Source organism: Melanerpes formicivorus, unplaced genomic scaffold (assembly GCF_026170545.1).
Source record: "Melanerpes formicivorus ecotype bairdi unplaced genomic scaffold, bMelFor1.0.p_v2 SCAF_82, whole genome shotgun sequence".
Lineage (NCBI taxonomy): Eukaryota > Metazoa > Chordata > Aves > Piciformes > Picidae > Melanerpes > Melanerpes formicivorus.
Window position 1 is genome coordinate 1,994,839 of NW_027142434.1, and position 22,075 is coordinate 2,016,913.

The 22,075-nt window shown below is 63.2% G+C and overlaps 2 protein-coding genes across 2 annotated transcripts in view; one reads left to right on the forward strand and one right to left on the reverse strand.

Annotated features, from left to right (window-relative positions):
* Positions 1-4,638, reverse strand: part of TMEM183A (transmembrane protein 183A) — a 32,423-nt gene extending 27,785 nt beyond the window's left edge. Inside the window, 1 exon segment of the mRNA XM_068164710.1 lies at positions 4,335-4,638. Within this exon segment, the coding sequence (XP_068020811.1) occupies positions 4,335-4,638 (304 nt within the window).
* Positions 4,413-22,075, forward strand: part of LOC137454604 (liprin-alpha-4-like) — a 63,655-nt gene continuing 45,992 nt past the window's right edge. Inside the window, 1 exon segment of the mRNA XM_068164711.1 lies at positions 4,413-4,468. The gene's annotated coding sequence lies outside the window, so the exon portion shown is untranslated.

The window sequence follows — 22,075 nt, forward strand, 5'->3', positions numbered from 1 at the left end:
GGTTGGAAAAGACCTCTGAGATCTCCGAGTCCAACCTCTCACCCAACACCTATCTAATCAGCTCAGCCATGGCACTCCAAGTGCCTCACCCAGGCTCTTCCTAAGCACCTCCAGGGATGGGGACTCCACCACCTCCCTGGGCAGCACATCCCCAGGGCCAATCTCTCTTGCTGGGAAGAACTTCCTCCTAACCTTCAGCCTGAATCTCCCCTGGCACAGCTTGAGACTGTGTCCTCTTGTTCTGGTGCTGCTTGCCCTAACACTAACCCTAACCCAACCCCCACCTGGCTCCAACCTCCCTGCAGGGAGTTGCAGAGAGCAAGAAAGGTCTCCCCTGAGCCTCCTCTTCTGCAGGCTAAGCAACCCCAGCTCCCTCAGGCCTCTCCTCCCAGGGCTGTGCCCCAGACCCCTCCCCAGCTTTGTTGCCCTTCTCTGGACACCTTCCAGCAGCTCAACCTCCTTCCTGACCTGAGGAGCCCAGAGCTGGACACAGGACTCCAGGTGTGGCCTAACCAGTGCAGAGTCCAGGGGGCACAAGGACTTCCCTGCTCCTGCTGGCCACACTCTTCCTGCTGCAGGCCAGGATGCCCTTGGCCTTCTTGGCCCCCTGGGCACACTGCTGGCTCCTGTTCAGGCAGCTGTCAATCAGCACCCCCAGCTCCCTCTCTCTTTGGCAGCTCTCAGCCACTCTGCCCCCCAGCCTGGAGCTCTGCCTGGGGTTGCTGTGGCCAAAGTGCAGCCCCTGGCACTGGGACTTGTTGAATGCCATCCTGTTGGCCTCTGCCCAGCTGTGCAGCCTGTCCAGGTCCCTCTGCAGAGCTCTCCTAGCCTCCAACCGCTCAACTCCTGCCCCCAGCTTGGTGTCATCTGCACATTCACTGCTGATGGACTCAATGCCTTCATCCAGATCATCAGTGAAGATATTGAACAGGATGGGGGCCTGCTTATTGAGTCCAACCTGAGACCACCATGGCCATCAAACCATTTTATCACTGAAAGCTGTGTAAGGCCTTTGCTTAGCCCAGGCAGGGAAGGCCATTCCTTGACAGAATTCATCTGGGGTTGAAACAACTGATCCTAATTAAAGGGAATCCTAGAATCACAGAATTGCCCAGGCTGGAAAAGGCCTTTTAGATCAAGTCCAAGCCCTAACCCAGCACTGCCAGGACACCACCACCCCATGGCCCTCAGCACCACAGCTCCAGGGCTCTGAAACCCCTTCCAGGGATGGGGACTCCACCACTGCCCTGGGCCAGGCCTGGACAGCCCTTTGGGGAAGAAATTGTTCCTCATGCCCAACCTAAACCCCACATGGTGCAACTTGAGGCCATTTCCCCTCTTACCCTCTCACTGAGAAGAATTTCTTCCTCCCCTCCAGCCTAAACCTCCCCTGGCACAGCTTGAGACTGTGTCCTCTTGTTCTGGTGCTGGGTGCCTGGGAGAAGAGCCCAACCCCCACCTGGCTCCAACCTCCTTTCAGGGGAGCTGCAGGGAGCCACAAGGTCTCCCCTTTGCCTGAGACCTCCCCAGAGTCAGGGCACAGAGGAGTGAGCTCAATGTCCCTGCTGAAGGAGCTGCCCCCTGCTGGTGCCCATGTCCTGCCCATGCCCAGCTGTGTGCTGGGAAGGGCTCCTTGGTGATGGCCTGGGGGAGGATGCTGAGGGCTGTGCAAGAGCAGCAGCAGATCATGATGGTCCCAGGGGGCCCTGAATCCATCACTTCTCTGCTAGGGATGCCTCCAGGGCTGGGCAGGGTGCTGGAGGGGGTTCACCTTTCAGCTGCTCCACTGCAGTCCAGGGGCAGCTGTCTCAACCTCCATTCCAGTGTGCAAGAGGCTGCCAGGGAGGGAGCTCAGGGCAGTGGGGCAGCCTCAGCAGCCACCAGCACTGAAAGCAGGAGCAGGACAGGTCCCCTCCATCCCTCACTCAGAGCTGGGCCTCAGCAGGGGGAGGAGGGGGATGTGGGGCTCACTGCCTGGCCCCATGGCCCAGGGTCTCCACAACTGGGGGGAGAAAGGGGAACCCAGGGCTTGGCTGCCCCACAGCCTGGGGGATTGCTCCTGCCATGCTTCCTCTAGCCCTGGACAAGGCCCTGGGGGCAGTCCAAGCCCCCCAGGAGAGTCCTGGCCCCATGGAGGCTACTAAACCCCAAGAGAGTTCTCTGCCACTCTCCTTGGAGTTTTAAAATCATAGACTCATGGAATGGTTTGGGTTGGAAAGGACCTTTACAGGTCACCTAGCCCAGGCCAGCCCCCTGCAGCCCCCAGGGACAGCCCCAACCCCAGCAGGCTGCTCCCAGCCCCACACAACCTGCCCTGCCCTGCTGCCAGCCCTGGGGCAGCTCCCAGCTCTCTGGGCAGCCTGGCACAGGCTCTCCCCACCCTCAGCACCAAACATTTCTCCTTCTCTCCACTCTCAAGCTGCCTCTTGCACTTCCAAACCATCTCCCCTTGGCCTGGCACATCAGGCCCTGCTCTAAACTCTGTCCCCAGCTTTCTTCCAGGCTCCTTGCAGCACTGCAAGGCCACCAGGAGGTCTCCCTGGAGCCTTCTCCTCTGCAGGCTGCACAACCCCAACCCTCTCAGCCTGGGCTCCCAGCAGAGGGCTTCCAGCCCTGCCAGCACTGCTGTGGCCTCCTCTGGCCCTGCTCCCCCAGCTCCCTGTCTGTGCTGAGGGCTCCAGAGCTGCCCCAGCCCTGCAGGGGAGGTCTGAGCAGAGCAGAGCAGAGGGCAGAATCCCCTCCCTGCCCCTGCTGCCCACCCTGCTGGGGCTCAGCCCAGGGCTGGCAGTGCTCAGTGCCAGCTCCTGGCCAGCTCTGCACCCCCAGCACCCCCAAGGCCTTCTCCCCAGGGCTGCTCCCAACCCTTCCTCCCCAGCCTGGACTGCTGCTGGGGGCTGCCCCAACACCAAGCCCCCAAAGCAGCAGCAGGGGAAGGTGAAGCCACAGCTGCTGGCTGCTGGCTGCCTTGGCCTGAGGCTTCCCTGCCAGGCTGCTCATCCTCATCCTGCACAGCTCAGCACCCCTCAGGCTGCTCATCCTCATCCTGCACAGCTCAGCACCCCTCAGGCTGCTCATCCTCATCCTGCACAGCTCAGCACCCCTCAGGCTGCTCATCCTCATCCTGCACAGCTCAGCACCCCTCAGGCTGCTCATCCTCATCCTGCACAGCTCAGCACCCCTCAGGCTGCTCATCCTCATCCTGCACAGCTCAGCACCCCTCAGGCTGCTCATCCTCATCCTGCACAGCTCAGCACCCCTCAGGCTGCTCATCCTCATCCTGCACAGCTCAGCACCCCTCAGGCTGCAGGAGCCTGCACTTGGCCTGGCTGAAGCTGATGAGGTTCACACAGATGCATTCCTGCAGCCTGCCCATGTCCCCCTGGCTGGCTCCTGCCCCTCGGGTGCCACCTGCGCCCTCAGCTCGCTGCCACCTGCGGGCTCGCTGGGGGTCCCTCGGTCGCAGTGCCCAAGGCACTGATGGAGCTATCAAGCAGTGCCAGCCCGGAGCCCCCAAGCTCCTGCAGGAGGTGACCCCCGGAACGTCCTGAGCCCCCCGGGAGGGTCCTGCCCCCTCTCCGGTGTTGTGTCCCTTCCGGGGGGGGACGCTGCCCCCCCGGGATTTCCGTGACTCCCAGGAGGCCTCCCGCCCTCCCCAGCCCCTGCCGTGCCCCCTCCCCAGCCCCTGCCGTGCACCCCCAGCCCCTGCCGTGCCCCCCCCAGCCCCTGCCGTGCCTCCCCAGCCCCTGCCGTGCCCCCTCCCCAGCCCCTGCCGTGCACCCCCCAGCCCCTGCCGTGCCCCCTCCCTAGCCCCTGCCGTGCACCCCCAGCCCCTGCCGTGCCCCCTCCCCAGCCCCTGCCGTGCCCCCCCCCAGCCCCTGCCGTGCCTCCCCAGCCCCTGCCGTGCCCCCCCAGCCCCTGCCGTGCCTCCCCAGCTCCTGCCGTGCCCCCTCCCCAGCCCCTGCCGTGCACCCCCAGCCCCTGCCGTGCCACCCCCAGCCCCTGCCGTGCCTCCCCAGCCCCTGCCGTGCCCCCCCCAGCCCCTGCCGTGCCCCCTCCCCAGCCCCTGCCGTGCACCCCCCAGCCCCTGCCGTGCCCCCCCAGCCCCTGCCGTGCCCCCCCAGCCCCTGCCGTGCCTCCCCAGCTCCTGCCGTGCCCCCTCCCCAGCCCCTGCCGTGCACCCCCAGCTCCTGCCGTGCCCCCTCCCCAGCCCCTGCCGTGCCTCCCCAGCCCCTGCCGTGCCCCCCCAGCCCCTGCCGTGCCCCCTCCCCAGCCCCTGCCGTGCACCCCCAGCCCCTGCCGTGCACCCCCAGCCCCTGCCGCGCCCCCTCCCCAGCCTCCCCCCAGGGCGGCTGCCGGCGGGGCGGGGGCGGGGCCGGGGCGGGTCGCGGCGGGGCCGGTGACGCAGTGGGCGGGGCCGGGGCGGGCAGCGGGAGGCAGCGGCGGCGGCTTCCAGCGACTTCGGCGCTCGGTGAGTGCGGGCGGGGCCGGGCGGCCCCACGCTGCCCCCGGGGGTGATGCTGCGGCCCCCGCCGAGCCGGGCGGAGGCTGCCGGCGCCGGGCAGGGGATGCTCGGCGCAGCTCCCGCACCCCTCGGCGGCGCTGGGCTCGGAGGCTCTGCCCTTTTCGCCTCTCCCCCATCCCCCGAGGATGCTCTGTACCTCCCCCCCACCCCGAGGGGATGCTCAGCTCCGCCGGTGGGGCTGGGCCGGTGGGGGTTTTGCCCCCTGGGCCGGTGGGGGTTTTGCCCCCCGGGTGTGGCTGGGCCGGGGATGCTGTCCCCAGCCGTGCCCCGCAGGGATGCTCTGTCCCCCGGGGTGGGGGTGCCTCGCTGCGGGGGTGCTTTGTTTGGCAGCCTCTTAGCCCCTAGAGGTGTGTGTGGGGGGTGTCTGGGCCTGGGGGGGTGTCTGGGCCTGGGGGGGTGCTGAGCTCCGCCGTTTCCCTTGGGCTGTGCCAGGGCCGGTGGGATCTCGCCCTCACCCCCGAGCTGGGTGGTGGGCAACTTGCTGTGCCCCGACCGTGCCCGCGGGGAGGGCACCTGAGCCGAGGCGCTCCTCATGCCCCTCCGCCGCTGGCCCCAGATGTGCTGCCCCACCGCAGGCCCCAGATGTGCTGCCCCATCGCTGGCCCCAGATGTGCTGCCCCATCGCTGCTGGCCGTGCAGCGGGAGGGGTGAAGGGGGGGCACGTCCACCACCCCGGAGGCTGCCTGGCACGGGGAGGGGGGTGACTCCTGCAATCCGGGAGTGTGGAGGGGGGGGATCCTTCCTTTTCAGCTGCTCTTTGCTGCTGGCAGCCCCCAGTGTAGCCCCGAGCTGCCCCTTGCATCCCCCTGCTCCCCGACATGCTTCCACCTCGCTCTGCGGGGGAGGCCAAACATCCTGCTGAGGCTGCTCCAGCCCTGGCCTCCTCCTGCTCCTGCCCTGGCCTCCTGCTCCTGCCCTAGCCTCCTGCTCCTGCCCTGTTCTCCTGCTCCTGCCCTATCCTCCTCCTGCTCCTGCCCTGTTCTCCTCCTGCTCCTGCCCTGGCCTCCTCCTGCTCCTCCTGCTCCTGCCCTGGCCTCCTCCTGCTCCAGCCCTGTTCTCCTCCTGCTCCTGCCCTGGCCTCCTGCTCCAGCCCTGGCCTCCTCCTGCTCCTGCCCTGGCCTCCTCCTGCTCCTGCCCTATCCTCCTCCTGCTCCTGCCCTATCCTCCTCCTGCTCCTGCCCTGGCCTCCTCCTGCTCCTGCCCTGGCCTCCTCCTGCTCCTGCCCTGTTCTCCTCCTGCTCCTGCCCTGGCCTCCTGCTCCAGCCCTGGCCTCCTCCTGCTCCTGCCCTGTTCTCCTCCTGCTCCAGCCCTGTTCTCCTCCTGCTCCTGCCCTATCCTCCTCCTGCTCCTGCCCTGGCCTCCTCCTGCTCCTGCCCTGGCCTCCTGCTCCTGCCCTGGCCTCCTCCTGCTCCTGCCCTAGCCTCCTCCTGCTCCTGCCTTGGCCTCCTCCTGCTCCTGCCCTGTTCTCCTCCTGCTCCTGCCTTGGCCTCCTCCTGCTCCTCTCATTTCCCAGGGCTGTGTCCTCCTGCATCCCTCAGGGCTGGCTCCAGCCCTCCAGCACCCACCCAGTGCCCAGCTCTGGGCTCTGTCAGCCCTTCAGCATCCACCCAGTGCCCAGCTCTGGGCTCTGTCAGCCCTTCATCACCCACCCAGTGCCCAGCTCTGGGCTCTGTCAGCCCTTCAGCACCCACCCAGTGCCCAGCTCTGGGCTCTGTCAGCCCTTCAGCACCCACCCAGTGCCCAGCTCTGGACTCTGTCAGCCCTTCAGCATCCACCCAGTGCCCAGCTCTGGGCTCCATCAGCCCCAGTGAGCACTCACCCAGTGCCCAGCTCTGGGCTCTGTCAGCCCTTCGTCACCCACCCAGTGCCCAGCTCTGGGCTCCGTCAGCCCTTCAGCACCCACCCAGTGCCCAGCTCTGGGCTCTGTCAGCCCTTCAGCACCCACCCAGTGCCCAGCTCTGGACTCTGTCAGCCCTTCAGCACCCACCCAGTGCCCAGCTCTGGGCTCTGTCAGCCCTTCAGCACCCACCCAGTGCCCAGCTCTGGGCTCCGTCAGCCCTTCAGCACCCACCCAGTGCCCAGCTCTGGACTCTCTCAGCCCTCCAGCACCCACTCAATGCCCAGCTCTGGGCTCCATCAGCCCCAGTGAGCACCCACCCAGTGCCCAGCTCTGGACTCTGTCAGCCCTTCATCACCCACCCAGTGCCCAGCCCTGGGCTCTGTCAGCCCTTCAGCACCCACCCAGTGCCCAGCCCTGGGCTCTGTCAGCCCTTCAGCACCCACCCAGTGCCCAGCCCTGGGCTCTGTCAGCCCCAGTGAGCATCCACCCAGTGCCCAGCTCTGGACTCTGTCAGCCCTTCATCACCCACCCAGTGCCCAGCTCTGGGCTCTCTCAGCCCTTCAGCACCCACCCAGTGCCCAGCTCTGGGCTCTGTCAGCCCTTCAGCACCCACCCAGTGCCCAGCTCTGGGCTCTGTCAGCCCTTCAGCACCCACCCAGTGCCCAGCTCTGGGCTCTCTCAGCCCTTCAGCACCCACCCAGTGCCCAGCTCTGGGCTCTGTCAGCCCTTCAGCACCCACCCAGTGCCCAGCTCTGGGCTCCATCAACCCCAGTGAGCACCCACCCAGTGCCCAGCTCTGGGCTCTGTCAGCCCTTCAGCACCCACCCAGTGCCCAGCTCTGGGCTCCATCAACCCCAGTGAGCACCCACCCAGTGCCCAGCTCTGGGCTCCATCAGCTGGGCTTCACCAGAGCTCAGGGACCATGGAGGTGCTCCTGGGGCTGGTTCAGCATGGAGCTTGGCACCAGGTGCATGCCCACCAAGCTGGTCCAGCCTGGCTGTGGGCACTGGGAAGTTGCTCACTGTGCCCAGGGCTTGGGCAGCTCCAGCTGTGCTCACTCTGGTGCCCACCCTCTGCTGGCTGCTGCCACCTCACCTCACCCTGGCTGTGGCAAGCTGCCTCCAGACGCTGTGATTTCTGTCCTGCATGCCACCTGCCCTCAGGGGCTTGTTTGTGCCCTAAATTGCATCATTATCACAGCAATTGGCTTAGGCTTGCGGCAAAGCTCTGCAAAACCTTCGGGGACCTCCTGGTTTGGCCGAGGCAGGGTTGGCAAAGTCTTTGCTTCAGCTCATTTGCCACCATCTGCTCCGTGCTGGAAGGAGGTCCTGGTGGGTTGGGCACCGCTGTGCTGCTTCACCGGCAGGCAGGGAGGCAAGGTGTGAGCTGCAGGCTGGTGCCTGGGGGGCTCAGGAGTGCCCTGGTTGTGGGGCTGCCTGGGCTTTGGAGGAGGTGGAGAGCTGGGCAGCCTGGAGTGTTGGGTGGCTGGGTTCTGGGGCACACCGTGAGGTGCTGCCCTCTGCACCCCAGGACAGGGCTGGGTGGGGATTGGGACTGATCTCTGGGGAGATGAGGAGGAACTTCTGCACTGTGGGGGTCACAGAACCCTGCAGCAGGCTGCCCAGAGAGGTTGTGGAGCCTCCTGCTCTGGAGACTTATCAAGATCCACCTGGATGTGTCCCTGTGTGTCCTGTGCTGGATTCTCTGCTCCTGCTCTGGCAGGGGGATTGAGCTAAATGATCTTCAGAGGTCTCTCCCAGCCCCTAACATCTGTGAGCTGGGATCCTCTGATCCTGAGACCTCCCTGGGGAGTTGTCAGGGAGCCACCAGCACAGTCCCCTGGTGCTGGAGGTGCTGAGGTGCACAGATGGCTTCCCAGCTTTGCTCCTTGCTCCTCCTGCAGCTCTTTCCCAGGAGGGAGCCCAGAGGTTGCCTGGGCTCTGTATGCCCAGCTGGAGGGTGGGGAGGAGCCCCCGGGCTGGCAGGTTGCTGAGAGCCTGGTGGGGGGAGCTGGTGGCTGGCTGGCTCTGGCTTTCCAGGCTGAGCAGCTCGGCTGTGGCTTGGCAGATGTGGGAGTCAATCACTGCTCCCTCTCCAGGCAGCTTTCTGGCTTCGGGGAGAGGGCTCCAGGGCCCTCACACAGTCCAGCTGGGCCTGGGCCCTCACCAGCAGTTGAAATGCAGCCCCTGGGAGACTGAACCTGCTGGAGAGTTGGGTCCCTGCCTGTCTCAGCTGGTGCTGGGAGCAAAACCCATGCTGAAAACCTCCCTGCCTGTGCCTTTGGAGGGCCCTTTGTGCAAGCCCTGCCCGTTCAGACAGCTCCTGCTGGGGTGCAGGGGCAAGGGGGGAGGGTGGTGGTGGGAGGAGGAGGAGGAGGCGGCTGAGTGAGTGTAAGCTGGGCAGGTGTTGAGCTTGTGGTGTGCTGGGGTGAGAGATCATGGCCATGAGTCAGTGCCAGCACAGCCAGAGCCTGGCACTGTGTCAGAGTTCAGCCTGAGGCTGGGAGAGGTAGCCCTGGGTCCCCAGAGGATCCTCAGAGGATGCTGAACCCCAGCTGGGACCCAACTGGAAATGCTTCTGGAGGCCATCACTGCCTGGGAACAGGGAGAGCCTCTGGCAGGCCTGCTTGGGCAGTGCCACTCTGCCTTCCCCAGCAGAGAGGATGCTTCAGCACACCTTGAAACCTCCTCTCACCATTCCTTTTATCCTAAAGAAAGCTTTGGTGGGCCTGAGGTTTCCCAGGGGGCTCTCAAAGGGGAGCTGGGGGGGCTCCAGGCCGTGAACTGGAGCAGGATGCTGGATCTGTTGCCTGCCTTCCATTCCCAGAGAGGTGTTGAGTGCAGCAGCAACTCCCCACTGGGCAGATGCCTTCTGAAAAGTGCCAGGCATAGGGGGAGGTCAGTCCTGACCAAGGGAAACCATTCTGGACTGGGAGGGTGGGGAGACACTGGAGCAGGCTGCCCAGGGAGGTCCTGGATGCCTCCTCCCTCAAAGTGGGGAGCAGAGCCCAACCCCCCCTGGCTGCAGCCTCCTCTCAGGGAGCTGCAGAGAGCAATGAGGTCTCCCTCAGCCTCCTCTGCTCCAGGCTCAACCCCCCCAGCTCCCTCAGCTGCTCCTCCCCAGCCCTCTTCCCCAGACCCTTCCCCAGCTCTGTTGCCCTTCCCTGGCCCTGCTCCAGCCATCCCTGGAGGTGTTCCAGAGGGGATTGGATGTGGCACTTGGTGCCATGGTCTAGTAGGCATGAGGTGTGGGGTGACAGCTTGGATGTGGTGACCTTTGAGGTCTTTTCCAACCTTGTTGATTCTATGGTTCTGTGATCTCAGTGCCTGACTCCTCCTGGCCCAGCACATGCTGCAGGATGTGAGCTGGGCAGGAAAAACCCACCTGGAACTAGGGAGGAAATTCCTTTGCCCCAAGGCAGGGTGGAAAGGAGAAGCCAAGTGTGAGGCTGGGGAGAGCCTGGCACAGGTTGCCCAGGGAGGCTGTGGCTGTGCCCTGCCTGGAGGTGTTCAGGACCAGGCTGGGTGAGGCCTGGAGCAAGCTGTGCTGGTGGGAGGTGTCCCTGGGCATGGCAGGGGGTTGGAACTGGCTGAGCTTTGAGCTCCCTTCCAACCCAACCCATTCCAGCACTCCATGATTCCCTTCCTCCCCCCAAGAGCTCTCTGCATCCCACAGCACAGCACCCAGGTGCCAGGCTGTGCCCTGCCTGGAGGTGCTCAGGACCAGGCTGGATGAGGCCCTGAGCAAGCTGTGCTGGGGGGAGGTGTCCCTGCCCATGGCAGGGGGCTGGAGCTGGCTGAGCTTTGAGCTCCCTTCCAACCCAACCCATTCCAGCACTCCATGATTCCCTGCCCCATGGATGGCTCTGCCAGCTCTCTGCATCCCACAGCACAGCACCCAGCTGCCACCATGCCCTGAGAGGATGCAGGGGGCCACAAGGGAGGTTGGAGCCAGGTGGGGGTTGGGCTCTTCTCCCAGGCAGCCAGCACCAGAACAAGAGGACACAGTCTCAAGCTGTGCCAGGGGAGGTTCAGGCTGGAGGAGAGGAAGAAATTCTTCCCAGCCAGAGAGATTGGCCCTGGGGATGTGCTGCCCAGGGAGGTGGTGGAGTCCCCATCCCTGGAGGTGTTCAGGAAGAGCCTGGCTGAGGCCCTTGGTGCCATGGTTGAGTTGATCAGATGGTGCTGATGTTAGGAAGAAGTTCCACACATAGGGAGTGATTGCCCATGGGCTGAGCTTTGAGCTCCCTTCCAACCCAACCCCATTCCAGCACTCCATGATTCCCTTCCTCCCCCCATGGATGGCTCTGCCAGCTCTCTGCACCCCACAGCACAGCACCCAGCTGCCACCATGCCCTGAGAGGATGCAGGGGGCCACATCCCCACCCCCCCAGCCAGCCCCCAGCCCAACCTCCCCAGGCAGCACCTGGATGATCTTTAAGGTCCCTTCCAACCCAAACCACTCCATGAATCTCTGGACCTTGGGTTGGGGATGGGGTGGGAGCCTGCAGTGCTCTGAGGGCTTCTCTGTGAGCAGAGGATTCCAAAAGGCTGGGAGGGGGGGGAGCAGGCGTGGGTGTGCTCACACAAGCTGGCATTTGGGAGGGAGGAAGGGAAAATAGCAGCTGAAACAACTGCAGTGTTGGGGGACAGGTCTGGGTTTGGGCCCATCTGCAGCTGAAGCAGCACAAAATGGTTCCAGGCTCTTTGCTCACACTGCTGGGGCAAGGGGGGGGAGGGTTTGGTGCTTGTTTGTGCTGTGGCCAAGGAGGTTCAAATCCTTCTGGGGCTGTGGTGAAGGTGCAGGCTGGGGACACCCAAAGGAACACAGGGAGAGCTCATTGCTCTGGTGTTTATTTCCATCCCCAGCCTTGCAGTCTGGAGGAGAAGGACTTGGGGTTGTTGGGTGGTGGAAAGCTCAATGTGAGCAGAGAATGTGAGCTGGCAGCACAGCAGCCAAGCATGGCCTGGGAGAGCAGCAGCACAGGGAGGGGATTCTGCCCCTCTGCTCTGCCCTGCTCAGCCCCCACCTGCAGCACTGCCTCCAGCTCTGGGGGGCCCAGCACAAGGAGGACCTGGAGCTGCTGGAGAGGCTCCAGAGGAGGCCACAGAGATGAGCAGAGGCTGCAGAACCTCCCCTGTGGGGCCAGGCTGGGAGAGCTGGGGCTGTGCAGCCTGGAGAGGAGAAGGCTGCAGGGAGACCTCAGAGCAGCCTTGCAAGAGCTGAAAGGATGGGGCAAGGAGAGCAGGGTGCAGATGGAGGGCACAGACCCATGGCTGGCACCTCCAGCATGGAGCATCTCCCACACAAACCCAGCCTCTGAGAGCAGAGCTGGGGCTGTGCAGCCTGGAGGAGAGAAGGCTGCAGGGAGACCTCAGAGCAGCCTTGCAGGACCTGAAGGGCTCCAGGAGAGCTGGGGAGGGACTTGGGACAAGGGCTGGGAGGGACAGGCTGAGGAACAATGGCTTTGAGCTGGGAGAGGAGAGACTGAGAGTGGAGAGGAGGAAGAGATTGCTGAGAGTGAGGCTGGGGAGAGCCTGGCACAGGCTGCCCAGGGAGGCTGTGGCTGTGCTCTGCCTGGAGGTGTTCAGGACCAGGCTGGATGAGGCCTGGAGCAAGCTGTGCTGGTGGGAGGTGTCCCTGGGCATGGCAGGGGGCTGGAGCTGGCTGAGCTTTAAGATCCTTTCCTACCCAACCCCATTCTGTGATTCCCCAGGGCAGCCCTGCCAGGCCTTCCCCCCCTGCACAGCCCTTCGCACCCCACGGCAGGAAGGGATCTCGGAGCTGGGTAGCAAACCGTCTCCAAGAGGGAGACAGAGCTAGGAGCAGGCTGCCCCTGCGTCCTGCACGCTGCCCTTCCTCTCCCGGCCCCCTGCAGCCCGGGTTGGGAGGCGGCTGCCGGTCGCTGTCTCGGGTGCTGCAGTCCCGCAGCGGCGCCGGGGCTGGGATCGCGCTGCAGGGCGGCCTCGGGGCTGGGCTTCAGCTCCGCTCCTGGGCTGCCGTCGGTGCCGCTCTCCCCTCGGCAGGCTCCGGGAGGCACCGCCTGGGCGGCTGCTTTTAATTGCACCGAGAAAAAAAAACAACTAGAGACGAAAACAAGTGGCAGCTGAGAGCTCGGCTCCACCATCCTCCTCCTCCTCCTTCTCCTCCTCCTCTCCCTTGCGATTGATAGCCAGGAGAGGGCAGTTCCCAGGGACTGCTGCTGCCTGCAGCCTCCTTTCTCCCTCTCTCTCTCTTTCCCCTGCAGCCTCCAGCCAGCGCCGGAGCCCCTGCTGCCGGGGGTCAGGCTGGCAGTGCCAGGCTGGGCGGCGTGGGGCATGGGCCCAGCTCCGCGGCTGGCTGCTCGGAGCGGCAGCGGCGGCCGGGAGGGAGGCGCTGCCCGCGGAGCCTGGCCGGCAGCCCCCCGGGGAGGAGAGCGGCCGGGGGGCCGGCAGGGGGGCTCTGCAGTGCAGGCAACCCCCTCCCCACATCGCTGCCCGTGTGCCAGGCGCTTTGCTTGCACAGCAGCAGGGAGTGGGCTGGAAGGGACCGGAGGTGAGGGCTGGCTGTGCTGCCTGGGGGGGATGGGCTGGGGGGTGGCTGGGGGGTGGGGATGGAATGGAATGGAATGGAATGGAATAGGATAGAATAGAATAGAATAGAATAGAATAGAATAGAACAGAACAGAACAGAACAGAATAGACCAGGTTGGAAGAGACCTTCAAGATCATGGAGTCCAACCTATCACCCAACACCACCTAATCAACTAACCCATGGCACCAAGCACCCTATCAAGTCTCCTCCTAAACACCTCCAGGTGACTCCACCACCTCCCCAGGCAGCACATCCCAATGGGCAATCTCTCTCTCTCTCTCTGTGGATTTTCTTCCTAACATCCAGCCTGAACCTCCCCTGGCACAGCCTGAGACTGTGTCCTCTTGTTCTGGTGCTGGCTGCCTGGGAGAAGAGCCCAACCCCCACCTGGCTCCAACCTCCCCTGTGGCCCCCTGCATCCTCTCAGGGCATGGTGGCAGCTGGGTGCTGTGCTGTGGGATGCAGAGAGCTGGCAGAGCCATCCATGGGGCAGGGAATCATGGAGTGCTGGAATGGGTTGGGTTGGAAGGGAGCTCAAAGCTCAGCCAGCTCCAAGCCCCTGCCATGCCCAGGGACACCTCCCTCCAGCACAGCTTGCTCCAGGCCTCATCCAGCCTGGTCCTGAGCACCTCCAGGCAGGGCACAGCCACAGCCTCCCTGGGCAGCCTGTGCCAGGCTCTCCCCAGCCTCACTCTCAACAATCTCTTCCTCATCTCCACTCTTAGTCTCCCCTCTCCCAGCTCAAAGCCATTGTTCCTCCTCCTGTCCCTCCCAGCCCCTGTCCCAAGTCCCTCCCCAGCTCTCCTGGAGCCCTTCAGCTCCTGCAAGGCTGCTCTGAGCTCTCCCTGCAGCCTTCTCCTCTCCAGGCTGCACAGCCCCAACTCTCCTGCAGGCAGGGCACAGCCACAGCCTCCCTGGGCAACCTGTGCCAGGCCTCACTGTTGGCTTCTCCTTTCCACCCTGCCTTGGGAGAAATGAATTTCCTCCCTAGTTCCAGGTGGGTTTTTCCTGCCCAGCTCACATCCCTCAGCATGTGCTGGGCCAGGAGGAGTCAGACACTGAGGAGCTGGAGCAGGTCCAGAGGAGGGCTGGGGAAGTGTCTGGAGAAGAGGGCTGGGGAAGAGCAGCTGAGGGAGCTGGGGGGGTTGAGCCTGGAGCAGAGGAGGCTGAGGGAGAGCTCATTGCTCTCTGCAGCTCCCTGAGAGGAGGCTGCAGCCGGGGGGGGTTGGGCTCTGCTCCCAAGCAGCAAGTGACAGGACAAGAGGAAACAGCCTCAAGTTGCCCCAGGGGAGGTTTGGTTTGGCCATGAGGAAGAATTTCTTCCCCTTGAGGGCTGTCAGGGCCTGGCCCAGGCTGCCCAGGGCAGTGGTGGAGTCTCTGTTCCTGGAGGAGTTTCAGAGCCCTGGAGCTGTGGTGCTGAGGACCATGCTTTAGTGGTGCCCTGGCAGTGCTGGGGTAGGGCTTGGAGCTGATGCTCTCAGAGGCCTTTTCCAGCCTGCTCTGTGACTCTCTGGGGTGTGCTGCAGTGCTGGTGGCTGGGTGGTGCCCAGGCAGTGCCCAGAGCCTGGGCTCCCTGGCTTCCTGCAGCAGGAAGGGTGCTGCTGGCCTGGCTGTGCTATTCACCCAGCTGTCACAAAGCTGATCTCAAGCTCTTGGCTGTGACTCAGGCAGGCTTGGTGGTGGCTCCTGAGGCAGACATCCCTGCTGCCAGGGGCTGCAGACAGCAGGGGGGGAGGAAGCTGGGCTGGCACCGAGCTCACAGCCCCAGTGATCCACCTCAGCTGCTCCCTAACGCAGGGCCTGGCAGCTGTGCCAGCTGGGGCCTGGCCTCTTTCTAGCATCAGCCCCAAAGTGCTCTGCAGGAAGGAGTCAGAGAAGGTCCAGAGGTTATTTTTGGCCGTGGCTGGCTCATTCACACTCTGATCAGGAGGTTATTCTGGTCCCAGGCTGTCCCACATACCACACAAGTGCCTTGTGCCAGGGAGCTTCCCCCAGCTGAGGCTGGGAGGTGAGTTCTGCTTTTGGGGAGCAAGCTCTCCTGGAACCACTGAGGTTGGCAAAGGTCTCTAAGGGTCACCCAGTTCAATCTCCTACTCCTCTCCCTGTCAAGTGCTGCCTGCTCTCTGGCTGGCACCTCTGGGGATCAGGAAGGTAACAGCAAACTCTCTCTGGATAGATCTAGGCATGAGGCAAAGTCAGCTTAGCTCAGGAGCAAGGAGGCTCTGGCCCCACCTAGAGAACCACAGAACTGTTTGGGCTGGCAAAGCTCTCTGAGATCCCCCAGGCCAACCCCAACCCAACCCCCCCATGCCACCAAACCCTGGCCCCAGCTGCCATGGCCACAGCTTGCTGCAACCCCTCCAGCCATGGGGACTCCACCACCTCCCTGGGCAGCCTCTGCCAGGCCCTGAGCACTCCTCCAGCAAAGACATTTGGCCTCCTCTCCAACCTCAGCCTCCCCTGGCACAGTTTCAGGCCAGTTCCTCCACTCCTGTCATCAGTTACTTGGGAGCAGAGCCCAGCCCCAGCCTGCCTCACTCCAACCTCCTTCAGGTGCCTGCAGAGCTGGGGCAGATGTTGATGATGCAGCTGGATGGCTCCTGGTGCTGCTACCCCCCCTGGGGAAGCTCCAGCTGAGACAGGGAACCCCAATGGGCTCTGTGCCCACTGACTGGGAGGGACCTCAGGAGATTACAGAGCCACAGAACTGACCAGGTTGGAAAAGACCTTTGGGATCACCAAGCCCAACCCAGCATCATCTGATCAACACAACCATGGCACCAAGGGCCTCAGCCAGGCTCTTCCTAAACACCTCCAGGGGTGGGAACTCCACCACCTCCCCGGGCAGCACATCCCCAGGGTCAATCTCTCTCTCTCTGGGAAGAATTTCTTCCTCACCTCCAGCCTGAACCTCCCCTGGCACAGCCTGAGACTGTGTCCTCTTGTTCTGGTGCTGGGGGCCTGGGAGAAGAGCCCAACCCCCACCTGGCTCCAACCTCCCTGCAGGGAGCTGCAGAGAGCAAGAAGGTCTCCCCTGAGCCTCCTCTTCTGCAGGCTAAGCAACCCCAGCTCCCTCAGCCTCTCCTCAGCCAGTCCAAGCCCCCTGCCCGAGCAGGAGCAGGCAGGGCAGGTCCCTGGGGGTCAGCCCTGAGCTCTGTGTGCCTGGGGTGGCAGAGAGCAGCACCCCTTGGAGCTCCTGCTGCAGCTGAGGGCACAGCCAGCGAGGGCCTGGCTGTGCCTGGGCTCGGGGGGTGCTGGGCTGTGCCTCAGGGCTCCTTTGGCTGCAGCTTTGCTGGGAGGCTTGGGAAGCAGCCTGGTGTCCTGGCCACTCTCTCTGCAGGATGAGGCAGCTGTGGTGCTGCTGCTGAGGATCTTCTGCCTGGCTTGGCTTCCCTGGCATGCTGCAAAGCTCTTGGGAAGGGCTGCTGGGAAGGAAGTGTGAGGCTGGCCCAGCCACATCCTGCTTTCCCCATGGAGCTTCCTGGTACCACTGCAGCTGCTTTCTGACCAGGGCTAACCAGGGCCAGCCCAGGTGGGCACCACTGGGGCATGGCATTGCCAGTGCCTTTGTCATCCCCTTGGGTCAGTAATGCATCTTCCACCCTGACTCTGCTCTGCTGAGACCTCCCCTGCAGGGCTGGGGCAGCTCTGGAGCCCTCAGCACAGACAGGGAGCTGGGGGAGCAGGGCCAGAGGAGGCCACAGCAGTGCTGGCAGGGCTGGAAGCCCTCTGCTGGGAGCCCAGGCTGAGAGGGTTGGGGTTGTGCAGCCTGCAGAGGAGAAGGCTCCAGGGAGACCTCCTGGTGGCCTTGCAGTGCTGAAAGGAGCCTGGAAGAAAGCTGGGGACAGAGTTTAGAGCAGGGCCTGATGTGCCAGGCCAAGGGGAGATGGTTTGGAACTGCAAGAGGCAGCTTGAGAGTGGAGAGAAGGAGAAATGTTTAGTACTGAGGGTGGGGAGAGCCTGTGCCAGGCTGCCCAGAGAGCTGGGAGCTGCCCCAGGGCTGGCAGCAGGGCAGGGCAGGCTGTGTGGGGCTGGGAGCAGCCTGCTGGGGTTGGGGCTGTCCCTGGGGGCTGCAGGGGTTGGGCTGGAGGAGCTCTGAAGCTCCCTTCCCACCCAAGGCACTCCCTGATGCTACGATCCATGGCATCCCTCCTGGCTGCCCTTCCCAGCCGAGCTGCCAGCTGCAGCCCCTGCCCCTGTGCCACCCTCATAGCTGCTCTGAGGCTGTCAGCAGTGGTGGTCTGCCCTTGGGTGTCTGCTGGTGTGGGTGCAGGGGGACAGCACAGCTGCCATTGGCCTTCTGGGCTGCCAGTGCCCATTGCTGCCTCCTGGCCAGCAGCCACCAGCACCCCCAAGTCCTTTTCCTCAGGGCTGCATCTCATCCTCCCCAGCCTGGCCTGGCACAGAGAGGGTTGCCCTGACCTAGGTGCAGGACCTTGCACTTGGCCTTGTTGGACCTCAGGAGATCCTCCCCTGGCTCCTCCTGAGCTCAAATCCATCTCCCTCTGGCTGCCCCTGCAGCAGATGGCATCAGCCTGCACTTGGAGGCCTCTGCCACACCAGGGAGGGTGGTTCCCATCTCAGGGCAGGGCAAATGCCTTCCCAGAGCCCTTCCAGTCCAGCACAGCAACCCCCCAAGCTGTGCCTGTGAGGTGGTGAGCAGGGTGGTCTGGCCAGCATTAGCCCCAGGGATGCTCTTGGCTCCAGAGGGCTGAAGCTGCAGGAGCTGCACCTTGTGCTGCACCTTGTGCTGGGCAGCCTGCTCCAGGCTCCAGCAGCCTCACACCAAAGAAGTTTCTCCTCCTGTTGAGTTGGAACCTCCTGGCCTCCAGTCTGTGTCCACTGCCTCCTGTCCTGCCACAGGACAGCCCTGAGCAGAGCCTGGCTGGAGCTGCAGGAGCTCTTGGAGCACCTTGTGCTGCACCTCACCCCCAGCAGGATGTGGCCCAAGGGGGCTGCTCCAGGCTCTGGGCAGCAGATGCATGAATCCCACCTCCCTGTCTGGCTTTGGGGTGTGGGGTGCAGGGGGTGGGAGTGGTGTGAGCAGCTGGGGCTGTCGTGGGTGGCTGAATGCTGGTTGGGTTCATACAGGCTGCACAGCCCTGGGAGGAGAGGCTGAGGGAGCTGGGGTTGCTTAGCCTGCAGAAGAGGAGGCTCAGGGGAGACCTTCTTGCTCTCTGCAACTCCCTGCAGGGAGGTTGGAGCCAGGTGGGGGTTGGGCTCTTCTCCCAGGCAGCCAGCACCAGAACAAGAGGACACAGTCTCAAGCTGTGCCAGGGGAAGTTTAGGCTGGATGTGAGGAGAAATTTCTTCCTAGAGAGAGTTGTTGGCCCTTAGGATGTGCTGCCCAGGGAGGTGGTGGAGTCCCCATCCCTGGAGGTGTTCCAGAGGGGATTGGATGTGGCACTTGGAGCCATGGTTTGGTCATGAGGTCTGTGGTGACAGCTTGGACTCGATGATCTCTGAGGTCTGGGCCCCGTCCTCTTTAACATCTTCATTGATGATCTGGAGGAGGGGATGGAGTCAGTCAGCAGCAAATGTGCAGCTGACAGCAAGCTGGGGGCAGAGGTTGGTCAGTGAGAGGGCAGAAGGGCTCTGCAGAGGGACCTTGCCAGGCTGCACAGCTGGGCAGAGGCCAACAGGATGGCATTCAACAAGTCCCAGTGCCAGGGGCTGCACTTTGGCCACAGCAACTCCAGGCAGAGCTGCAGGCTGGGGGCAGAGTGGCTGAGAGCTGCCAAAGAGAGAGGGAGCTGGGGGTGCTGATTGACAGCTGCCTGAACAGGAGCCAGCAGTGTGCCAAGCAGGAGGCCAAGAAGGCCAAGGGCATCCTGGCCTGCAGCAGGCAGAGTGTGGCCAGCAGGAGCAGGGAAGTCCTTGTGCCCCTGGACTCTGCATTGGTTAGGCCACACCTGGAGTCCTGTGTCCAGTTCTGGGCTCCTCAGGTCAGGAAGGAGGTTGAGCTGCTGGAAGGTGTCCAGAGAAGGGCAACAGAGCTGGGGAGGGGTCTGGAGCACAGCCCTGGGAGGAGAGGCTGAGGGAGCTGGGGTTGCTTAGCCTGCAGAAGAGGAGGCTCAGGGGAGACCTTCTTGCTCTCTGCAACTCCCTGCAGGGAGGTTGGAGCCAGGTGGGGGTTGGGCTCTTCTCCCAGGCAGGCAGCTCCAGAACAAGAGGACACAGTCTCAAGCTGTGCCAGGGGAGGTTTAGGCTGGAGGGGAGGAGAAAGTTCTTCCCAGCAAGAGAGATTGGCCCTGGGGATGTGCTGCCCAGGGAGGTGGTGGAGTCCCCATCCCTGGAGGTGTTCCAGAGGGGATTGGATGTGGCACTTGGTGCCATGGTCTGGTCATGGGGTCTGTGTTGATAGGTTGGACTCAATGATCCTCCAGGTCCTTTCCAACCTTAGTGATACTGTGAGACTGTGAGACTGTGTCTCTTCCAACCTCGGTGGTTCTGTGATTCTGCTGTGGAGCTCAGGGCAGGCTTTTGGCTGCAGTCACAGCATGGGATGGGTTGGAAGGGACCTCTGCAGCTCATCCAGGCCAAGCCCCCTGCCAGAGCAGGAGCACCCAGGGCAGGGCACACAGAACACATCCAGGTGGGGCTTGGAAGGTTCCAGAGGAGACTCCACAACCTCTCTGGGCAGCCTGCTCCAGGCTCCAGCAGCCTCACACCAAAGAAGTTTCTCCTCCTGTTGAGGTGGAGCCTCCTGGGTGCCAGTTTGTGTCCTGTCTCAGGACAGCACTGAGCAGAGCCTGGGCCCTGCTTGCCTCCCACCCCTCAGACCTTTCAGCTGTCAGCCCCTTGCCCTCACTGCCTTGCTGGCAGGGCAGGCAGAGCTCAGCAGCTGGGCTGCAGCTGAGGCCAGGGGCTGATGTCACAGGCTGTGGTCTTGGGGTGAAGTGGCCAAGTGGCTTACTGGTGCTGACAGGGGGATTTTGGAGCAGGGCTGGCTGTGATGGATGGGAAAAGCTTCAGCTCAGCTGAGCTGGGAGGTGCTGAGGCTATAAAGCAGCAGCAGTGCTCTAAATGGATTTGAGGAGACTTTGGATTGAAGGCATTTGGCTTTCCCTCTCTCCATGTGACAAATCCTTGTGCTGCTGGGGGAGCTGCTCTCTGAGCTGGCACAGATCCTGCAGCAGTAGGGGGGGCACAGATCCTGCTGCTGGGGGGTCTGCTGCAGCCTGCTCAAGCCATGGCCACAACCACTGAGAGCTCCTCCAGCCCTGCAGACCCAGAATGCAGCTTTGGGAGGCTGGAAGGGTGAGGGAACCCAGCAGCAGCCCACGTGGCTGGGAGGGCTGCTTGGTTACCTCCTCTCTCTGCTGCAAGTAGGAGGAAATTCATCTTCTGGAGATGCCATCCTCAGCCTGCTGGCCAGGATGCTTTGGATGCAGCCCAGGCTGCCACTGGCCTTCTGGGCTGCAAGTGCAGAGCAGCCCTGGAGGAAAGGCCTTGGGGGTGCTGGGGGAGGAGAAGCTCAGCAGGAGCCAGCAGTGAGCACTGGCAGCCCAGAGAGCCAAGCAGAGCCTGGGCTGCAGCAAGAGAAGTGTGGCCAGCAGGGCCAGGGAGGGGATTCTGCCCCTCTGCTCCACTCTGCTGAGCCCACAGCTGCAGCTCTGGGGCCAGCTCTGGAGCCTCTGTGCCAGGAAGGCTCTGGAGGGGCTGGAAGGTGTCCAGAGCAGGGCCAGGAGGAGGAGCAGAGGGCTGGAGCTGCTCTGCTGTGAGCACAGCCTGAGAGAGTTGGGGTTGTGCAGGCTGGAGAGGAGAAGGCTCCCAGGAGACCTCCTTGTGGCCTTCCAGGAGCTGCAGGGGGCTGCAGGAAAGCTGGGGAGGGACTTTGGAGGGTGTGAGGGAGGGACAGGACTGGGGGGGATGGAGCAGAACTAGAAGTGGGGAGATGGAGATTGGCTGTGAGGAAGAAGTTGTTGGGCAGGAGAGTGGTGAGAGCCTGGCCCAGGCTGCCCAGGGAGGTGGTGGAAGCCTCCTGCCTGGAGGTGTTTGCAGCCAGGCTGGAGGTGGCTGTGAGATGTGGAGGACCAGAAGTGGATCAGAGGAGGAGGACCAGAGGTAGATCAGAGGAGGAAGACCAGGGAGCTGGGGTTGCTTAGCCTGCAGAAGAGGAGGCTCAGGGGAGACCTTCTTGCTCTCTGCAACTCCCTGCAGGGAGGTTGGAGCCAGGTGGGGGTTGGGCTCTTCTCCCAGGCAGCCAGCACCAGAACAAGAGGACACAGTCTCAAGCTGTGCCAGGGGAGGTTCAGGCTGGAGGGGAGGAGAAAGTTCTTCCCAGCCAGAGAGATTGGCCCTTGGGATGTGCTGCCCAGGGGGGTGGTGGAGTCCCCATCCCTGGAGGTGTTTAGGAAGAGCCTGGATGAGGCCCTTGGTGCCATGGCTGAGTTGATCAGATGGTGCTGGGGGAGAGGTTGGACTTGGTGAGCTCTGAGGTCTTTTCCAACCTGGTCTGGTCTGGTCTATCCTATCCTACCCTACCCTATCCTATCCTATCCTATCCTATCCTATCCTATCCTATCCTATCCTATCCTATCCTATCCTATCCTATCCTATTCCTCACAGGTTGCCCCAGGCACAGCTGCAGAGGTCAGCTCAGGGCTGCAGTCACCAGGGTGGCTCTCAGAGCCATCCTCAGGTGCTTCCCCCTCCTCCCACTTGTCCTCCAGCTGCTCAGCTTCCCTCCCCGCGATGTCCCTGGCCTCCTCAGGCCTTGTGTCTCTCCAGGTGAAGGCTCTTTAATCCCAGCTGACATTTCAGCCACCTTGGAGCCATTTCCTTTCTTCTACTCCAATTCTCATCCTCTTCTTCACAGCTGGGAAGCCTTTCTTTGGCCTGAGCCAGAGGGGATGTGTCTCTTATTCCCTCTCTTATCATACTCCAGGAGGTTTGAGCTGCTTAATGAAAATCCTCCCCTGCTCTGCTGTGTCACTTCCACTCCCATCCTCCCCAGCCTGCTTCCCTCAGGAAATGAAGCCACAGAGGTTGTGGTGCTGTGGCCTTTCCCCTCCCCCTCCTCACTCCCAAAAGTCTTGGAGACTATTAGAAAACCAAGGATGGGAGCTCCAAATGTGAGGGCAGGGCCAGGGGGGGCAAGTGGCAGAGGGAGGAGCAAAGGGGATAGAGCTCACCCC